The sequence below is a fragment of the Ipomoea nil genome, unplaced genomic scaffold, assembly GCF_001879475.1.
Source record: "Ipomoea nil cultivar Tokyo-kokei standard unplaced genomic scaffold, Asagao_1.1 scaffold0176, whole genome shotgun sequence".
Lineage (NCBI taxonomy): Eukaryota > Viridiplantae > Streptophyta > Magnoliopsida > Solanales > Convolvulaceae > Ipomoea > Ipomoea nil.
The window spans coordinates 2,109,220-2,117,860 of NW_017616604.1; the positions used below are offsets into that span (position 1 = coordinate 2,109,220).

An 8,641-nucleotide genomic window follows, 5' to 3' on the forward strand; every position below is an offset into this window, starting at 1 on the left:
CTAATACTAAATTTAATATTATGAAAAATTGAAAATAAATTCAATCAAGCCTTATTAATCGAACCAGACACATAAAATGGAGTAATATAATAGCATACTAACACGGTAAGATTAGAACAATTAGGAAGCGTTATGCTCAGATGGCATATAGTAACCTATTCCATGTGAGAGGTCATGAGATTAAGCCTCAGTGGAGGCATTGTTGACTCTTTGTGCTTCATTAGGTTGAGAAAGTATGTACTGAGGCATTGTTGACTCTTTGTGCTTCATTAGGTTGAGAAAGTATCATTGTTGACTCTTTGTGCTTCATTAGGTTGAGAAAGTATGTACTGAGGCATTGTTGACTCTTTGTGCTTCATTAGGTTGAGAAAGTATGTTTGAACAGATACTACAATATAATAGAGTTAGTGGTATTAAAAAAAAAGGAAGCGTTATGCTGTGGAACTGTGTCCACCTTGCAAGGTGGACACGGTTCTATGTTAATAATTACTGAACTATATGTTCATAATTATAAAGCTATATATTCATAATTTTTGAACTTTATATTCATAATTATTGAACTCTATATTCACAATTACAGAACTCTATGTTCATAATTACTGAACTATATGTTCATAATTATAAAGCAAAATATTCATAATTTTTGAACTTCATATTCACAATTATTGAATCTCAATATTCATAATTACAAAACTATATGTTCATAATTATTTTCACAACTCTATGTTCATAATTATATAACTACATATTCATAATTTTTGAACTATATATTCATAATTATGAACAATTTTGAAACAGTGTCCATATTGAAAGGTGAACACGGTTCCACAGCATAATTTGCCAACAATTAGGGCAAATTATACCGTGCGCCCTGGCCCAAAACGATGTCGTTTTGTTCCTTTTTTTGGTGTGTCTGCTATTAACCTAAAAAAAAATCATGTTTCGAATGTATAGAATTGCATAATAGAAAACACGGAATTTTATACCTGAAAACACAGAATTTTTATAACTGAAATCCCCATGTTTCGAATGTACAGAATTATATAATAGAAAACACAGAATTTTATATCTGAAAACGCAGAATTTTATATCTGAAAACACAGAATTTTATAACTGAAAATTCTCATGTTTCGAATGTACAGAATTATATAATAGAAAACATAGAATTTTATACCTGAAAACACATAATCTTTTTTAAAATGATAAAATTTTCCTATTTCGAATGTACAGAATTTTATATTTGAAAACACAAAATTTTATAACATAATACAAAATTACGTCATTTTGGAAGGCACGGGCTGTACATTGCTATGTGCATCCTGGTGCACGGTATAACTATTGAACAATTAGACCACCCCATTTATCTCAAAATTAAATTGTGGACAACTTCCGTGTTCAAGTATTTCTTTTATTCCTCCAAAAAAAAAAAAAAATTAATTATCCCATTATTATACACACTCCCGATGAAACTTCTTTAACTACCATATAATTCGGTGGAAAATTCAAAGAGTTTAGATATTTATTCAAAGTCAATACTATTTTTTAGTCGTGCCTTACATTTATTAGTAATTATTATTACTCCGTCTACTAATAAATTAATTGGGCTATCAATTGTCTCCTTTCTTGAAAATTATACTCCCCTATTCATTGACAACGATATCTATCATCTATGCCCTCTAGTATACGTAACAAAAATAAATTATTCTTCTCCCATCCTGGGTAGGAATAATACCCATTCAAAAATTTTCTCATTTTAATCTTCTCTTTTGACATAGTACTTTTTTCATTAGACAATTTGATTTTTAATCTATGTTGCAAAATACGTTAGGCGCCCCCTAGGCGTCCGGTTAATTTTTTTTTTTTTTTTAATTTTGAAAAGAAAAAAATTTAACTAAAAATTGTAAAAATTCACTAATAAAACATAAGGTTCCATATATAATTTTTTCTTACAAACTATTTATTTAAGTGGCTACAAAATTGTTCAAAATATTGTTGAAACCATCTAAATACATAAAAAAAAAAAATTAAAAAAATTAAAAAAAAAAAAACTAAAATTAAGAGCAAAAGAAGCATTTTTTTGAAAATTGGTGGGGCAAACCGCCTACAGCGATTTAAAAAAAATTGTCCAAAACGAATAACCGAGTCAAAAGTTATGCCTTGTCAAAGTTTTTACACTTTTTAACAACCCTAAAAAAATTAAAAGAATTTAAAACAAAAAAAATGGCCGGTTCAACCGGCTAGGCGGCCGCCCGGCCGCAGAGGAGGCCGATTCCGGCCTACCACGCCGCGGCCGGGCGGCGCCTAGGCGCCGATGCGATTTTTGCAACACTGTTTTTGATAATAAGTTAGTGGGCACAATAACAAAAAAAAAAAAACAAAAAAAGTTAGTGGGCTCAATTAATTAATGACACATTATATTTATAAGTCAATTTATAAAAATTTTAAAATGAAAAAAATGAAAAAAAAAAAAAAAGAAGAAGAAGAAGAAGAAGAAGGTAATGTGATTATATTTATAAGTCAAGTCTTCTATTTGGCAGTTGACATCATCTCAACCCGTGATGTTCTATTGACAAAGAATGTTCATTCCTTTTTGGTTTGTCATATATATGGTGCATGGAGGAGGATGAGAGTGCATGTCATATGTTCACCAAGTGTCCTGAGGTGATGAAAGCATGGAATATTTAAGGTATTCCGGTCCCAATTGCTTAGGGTAATGATGTTACTGACTGGTTATTTAATTGCTTAAATGTGGTAAGTGATGACATGATTCAAAAATTTGTAATGACATGCAGGGGTGTGTGGTGCAGTAGGAATGAGACCGTCTGATTTGAATGCTACACTGCGTCGTGCTATGTTGTTTTTGGAAAATTGTTCTGCTGCCAACCTAGTCAGTATTGATATGCAGTCTACAAATACAGTCCAACGTTGGGTGAAGCCACCACTACAAGAAAAATGCACATAGACAATACTAGAAAGACAACAGTTTTTAAGAAAAGTATTGTCTTTTGTATAAAAGACAACAGTTTTGTCTAAAATCGTTGTCTTTGATGCAACACTTTTGTCAAAGACAACAGTTTTTACTTAACCGTTGTTATAAGTGTGTTGTCTTTGTGCATTTTGTGAAAAGACAACACCACAACGACAACGGTTTTTTAAAACCGTTGTCTATGTGCATTTTTTTTTAAGAAGACAACGGTTTTTTTAACTGTTGTCGTTGGTGTGTTGTCTTTAAGCGCACTGGAATACACAACACTAAAAAGACAACGGTTGTTTAAAACCGTTGTCTTTGTGCGCTTTTTTTTTTTTTAAAGACAACGGTTTTATTTAACCGTTGTCGTTGGTGTGTTGTCGTTAAGCGCACTCGAATATACAACACTAAAACGACAACGGTTTTATATAACCGTTGTCGTTGCGCGTTCTTTATTTGTTTAAGACAACAGTTTTATTTAACCGTTGTCTTTGGTATGTTGTCTTTAAGCGTATTTGAATATACAACACTACAAAGACAACGGTTTTAAAAAACCGTTGTCTTTGCGCATCATTATTTAACAGGTATATAAAATAAAAACAAAGATGTTAACAATAAGAGTCGAACCTATAACCTCAAACTTAACAAATAAGTAGTCTAACCAACTAAGCAACATAAACTCTTATTTCTAAAGGTGCAAAATCTTGTATATAACTAAGTTGCTTCTGTGTTGTTTGTGAAAATCAAGACAACAATTTTAGAAAATAGTTAAAGAATGCCCCCCCAAGAAGAATAGAACCTAAGACTTCTAACATAATAAACTAAGCTAAACCCACAAAGCTACACCAACTCTTGTTTACTCAAATGCAACATCTAGTATATTACCAATTTGCTTATGTGTTGTCTTTGAGAACCAAGACAATGATTGTATAAAATAAGTTAAGAATGCCACCACGAAAGATAGAACCCAAGACCTTTAACATAACAAACAAAGCTAAATCCACCAAACCACACCAACTATTATATACTTAAATTTTACACCTTATCTTTTACCTATAATTTAACAAATAAATAATACAATTCAAAAGTTAATTTAATAGTTCTATTTTCGTTCATATTTAAATATAAAATTTTTCACCAAAATTTCAAAGTAAATTCATTGACCCTTCCGGCTAGCGCATGACTGACAAGGTTAGCTATATGTTGGTAATCGATCCTTCCAGCTAGCGCATGACTAACAAGGTTAGTTATGTTGGTAATCGACCCTTTCGGCTAGCGCATGACTAACAAGGTTAGCTATATGTTGGTAATCGACCTTTCCGGCATGCCTGGGACACGTTGAGAATGGATATGAAAGAGTAGTTGATTGATGCCGTACAGTTAGCTATATCCCATTTCTTTTGCCGCGATCTTAATTAGCTCTATGTTCATAATTACCAAACTATATATTCATAATTTTTGAATTGAAATGCATAATCATAATGATTGAATAACTCTTATCTATATTCACAATTACAGAACTTTATGTTTATAATTTGCGATGTTCATATTCCCAAGTGTTGATAACTATACAGTTTAGAAATTATGAATCAACAATACTGAAATTATGAATCTGCAGTATAGAAATTATGAATTTACTGTATAGAAATTATTAATCTATACAACTGTATTTAAATTAGAAATATACTGTATAGAAATTATGAATCTACATTATAGAAATCTATGAATCTCGTGTTCTGTACCTATATACCCAGTACTATTTTAATTGACCGGATGTAGCGATCCGGGTAATTAAACTAATATTTTGGAATTGTATGTCTTGTGCATGGCCATTAGACTGTATGTCTTGTGCATGACCGAATATAGTTGTGTGCTACAGTTTGTATGTCGCGTGCATACATTTGTTAATTAATAGAGCTTGGTTTCGAACCTGATGTTTACATGAATTCTTGTGTGCCATTATGTATTAAATTGTGTGTCTGATATTAATTTGTTGTGTGCCTATTATTTGTCTGCACAATCCTCTATATATTTTTGTCCTCATTTGAACTCAACCATAAATAAATAAATAAATAAATAAATATATATATATATATATATATATATATATATATATATATATATATATATATAATTTTATTTTTTAATTTTATATGATATACTACCTTGATTAAATAAAATTGAAATATGATTTATTATATAACATCGTTTTATTATTAGAATTGATCTTATAACTTCAAATATAGAAATTATGAATTAACAAATACAAAAATTATGAATCTGCAAGATAGAAATTATGAAACTAATGTATAGAAATTATGAATCTATACTATTGTATTTAAATTAGAAATATACTGTATAGAAATTATGAATCTACATTATAAAAACTTATGAATCTCGCATTTTGTATCTATATACCCAGTACTATTTTAATTGTGTCTATCGACCCAAATAATAAAACTAATATTTTCTTACAAAATTTCCCTCTAGGACAAAATTTCCCTCTAAAACAAAATTGGAAAAGAAATTTCCCTCTAAGACAAAATTTCACTCTACTACAAAATTGCGAACGAAATTGGATCAAAATTTCCCTCGCTCGCCGACTACCATTGTCCTCAGACATCTTCGCAGTCAGAGTGCTCTCCACCAACCGCCATTGTCCTCACTAGCCATCTCCGCAGTAAAAACGTTTTAGTTTAGAAATCATTACAGAGCTCCAAGTGAAAGAAGATATACTAGGGTTTAACCATTCCTCCTCTAATTTCTCTCTTCATATCTGGAATCTCAGAAAATTATCGATTTCTGCAGACTCAACTTTCATAGCTTTCAATTGAGATCTCCGAAGCTCCTCCTCGGTCGTCGCCTCCGCAGCAGGTACGTACAAAATGTTTTTGTAATTATTTAATTTTTCTATTTTATTTTAGCAGAAGCAGCTACTAGCCAAGGGGTCGCTGATTGAGGACCTGAGGTGTTCACAGACGAAGAAGGCTTCACGGGAACGTGGTTTGGGGCCGTCATTCTTGACCCTAATCCTCCTCCTCCATCTTCTTCTCCTTCTTCCACTACATGATCCGGTTCCAAAAAGAAGAACGCCTTTGGAACGCCAAGGTCTACATCGAGTATGTAAACCTTCTCAAAAATAAAAATTTTAATTTATTGGACAAAGTAGATGCATATTATGATTTTGGCTGGTGGAGAGGAGTGGTAAACAAAGTACTTGTTGATAATAGTTATAGTGTTTTCTTTAAACATAGGAAGAAGGAGAGGCTGCTCAATCACTCAGAATTAAGACCTCACATGGATTGGAAGGATGGAAAATGGTATACTTCTCAGGTATGCTCCTGACAATAGCTCATAATCATTTTTGTTTGTCATACTTGGTAGAAATTGAGTCTATGAGCCAGTATCATAACAAATTAACAACTTGTGTGGGTGAATCATTGTTTTATTACCAATCACAAATTTTGTGTTGAATGCTGTATTCATACTGGAAATTATTATCCGGATTACTTATTAATCACCATCTACTTCAGAGATGAAAGATTCTTGTGGGGGGAAGGCATAGTGTTATTTTATATATTTAATTTTTCTGTTTATTGATGTTAAATATATTATAGATTTATCTTTAGTGTATAAGTTTTTGCATAAAAGAACTTATTCTCTAATTTTCACATCAAAAAAGCCAGCTGATTAGTTATTCTCAAACTGCATAGAACTTATTTCTTTTTCTATTGTGGAGTATCTTCCTATTTCTTAATTACTTGTTCACAAAAGTATGCCTGATGTTTATTTGCATTGATAGTGGAGTCATTTCACTCGCTTGAAAAAAATACTCTCGGTTAACTAGAGGGTGCTGTGTCACTTGGTAATCTTTGAATTTTTTTTATTATTAAAATGATTTTACATTTCAACAGATGCTATTTATTAGATTGTGGTGAAAAGGTATTTTTTTGGGTTGGCCGTGTAACACAAGTGAATGAGAGGAAACCTGTTATTCAAGCTGCAGAGGTAGAAAATCTGTTTTATGCCCTTAGTTAATTTTATGTGTGTTATTTAATGTGATAGAGATTCTCATACCTTTATACTAAATGATATCCTCAGGAGTTCATAGCCTCTCAAAATAGACCCAAATTGATGTGTATTACTCGGCTTATTCAAGGTTATGAGACACATTCATTCAAGTTCATTCATTCGCCCTTCGCCCATTGCCGCAAGCTCGGTCGCCGCAAGGTACGTGCTTTAACTTTTTTTAGTGCCTCTTAATCTCAAGGTAAGCATTTTCGTTCTAAACATTCAATAGGATTTTTGCTGAATATGCATATTCTCAATTCTCTGTTGGACTGAGGAGAATTTCATGCAAAATGACTTCAAAAGACAGCAGAGGTGAATCAGGTGATATTTTGATTTTCGACCTTAAAAGCAAAAGATTAAAAAGTTTCAAAATGGGAGTAGTCAGTTTAAGTTAGAAGTCTGTCATTGTATTTGTTCAAAATGGGAGTAGTCAGTTTAAGTTAGGGTTTTCCTTAAATACAGAAGAATAAATATTTTTGAACTTAATGTAAAGATTTGTCAGTATAAAATAATATATGTAGGAAGTTTTATAGCCTAAATGATGTAGAATGCTGACAAATTATTACCATCAAATAAAAAAACATAGATTTTTTAGCTTAGAAATGAACATGCAAATGAAAGAACACATAGTATAGTTATGTTGGCTATATACTGATATCTTCCAACTAATTGATTTAAGTTTATCATTTCATAAGCATATAAATGATGAATAGAAGAAACAATGATCAGGTAATATTAAGCTTTCAAAATTGATTAAGATTATTGTACCTTTGTTGTCAATTCCTTTTGCTGGTCTATAATTGTAGAACTAATTATTTGCCTCATACTTTGATTTGACCGCCTTTTAGTTTTGAATTTATGTAAATAGATTGAGTTGATGAAATTTCAATCTGTCATTTTTTGTTGTATTTATTTGTAAAGCATTAAGTATTCAATTCATAAAGCTTTTGATTACAATTAAAAGTATGACTATTCTTTTTTTTTTTTGGTAATGAACAATGTCTGCTACTTTTTTCTCATTAAATCTTCTTGTTCCCCCTCTTATTGACATTAAATAATTATGATTGAGATTTCTTAAAAGTAACTAACTTTTTTTTTTTTCAAGTTGATGGCAAATGATGAAAAGACAATTCTGATGCCCTAATTTTCTTTAGAATTCTTAAAATTGAAAGCAGATGATGGACCTAATGTTCTGATGCATTAGATTTTTATTGGCAGCAATAAACTGTGAAGTTGCATTATTAGTTTTAATGCTATCAATTCTATATAGCATGTTGCTTCAAGTTTATAAGTTGATGGCAGATAGTGAGAATAGCATCATTCTGATACCTTAGGTTTATCTTCTATTGTTCTAATTGATAAAAGAGTTCTCAGAATTAAATTATTTGAGAATCTTTACATTTCAATTTATGGCAGAGCAATAGAACATTCATCTGATGCACTATAGTTGTTTTTTATGACAGAGCAATAGAAAACTAAATCGAACAGTGAAGTTTGTTTGTTTGTTTGTTTTTTTGTTTTTTGTTTTTGGATTTTTAAATACAGCTAAAGGGCCGGGGCAGATACAAATTAGTGTTTTTCAACCACTGTTTGATTGTTGAT

General features: G+C 31.1%; 1 protein-coding gene across 3 annotated transcripts; it reads left to right on the forward strand.

The window, feature by feature from the left end:
* Positions 1 to 5,565: 5,565 nt before the first annotated feature.
* On the forward strand, positions 5,566 to 7,477 carry LOC109177070 (villin-3-like). 3 transcript variants are annotated; one of them, XM_019326405.1, is made up of 5 exons: positions 5,566 to 6,087; positions 6,223 to 6,301; positions 6,883 to 6,976; positions 7,070 to 7,198; positions 7,269 to 7,477. In XM_019326405.1, exons 2-5 carry the CDS (start codon positions 6,279 to 6,281, stop codon positions 7,278 to 7,280), a joined length of 258 nt encoding a protein of 85 aa, XP_019181950.1. In that variant the 5' UTR covers positions 5,566 to 6,087; positions 6,223 to 6,278; the 3' UTR covers positions 7,281 to 7,477. The 3 variants fall into 3 exon arrangements, with proteins under 3 accessions (XP_019181950.1, XP_019181946.1, XP_019181947.1); XM_019326401.1 differs by having other exon boundaries at positions 7,317 to 7,477; XM_019326402.1 differs by having other exon boundaries at positions 6,227 to 6,301; positions 7,317 to 7,477.
* Positions 7,478 to 8,641: the final 1,164 nt, after the last annotated feature.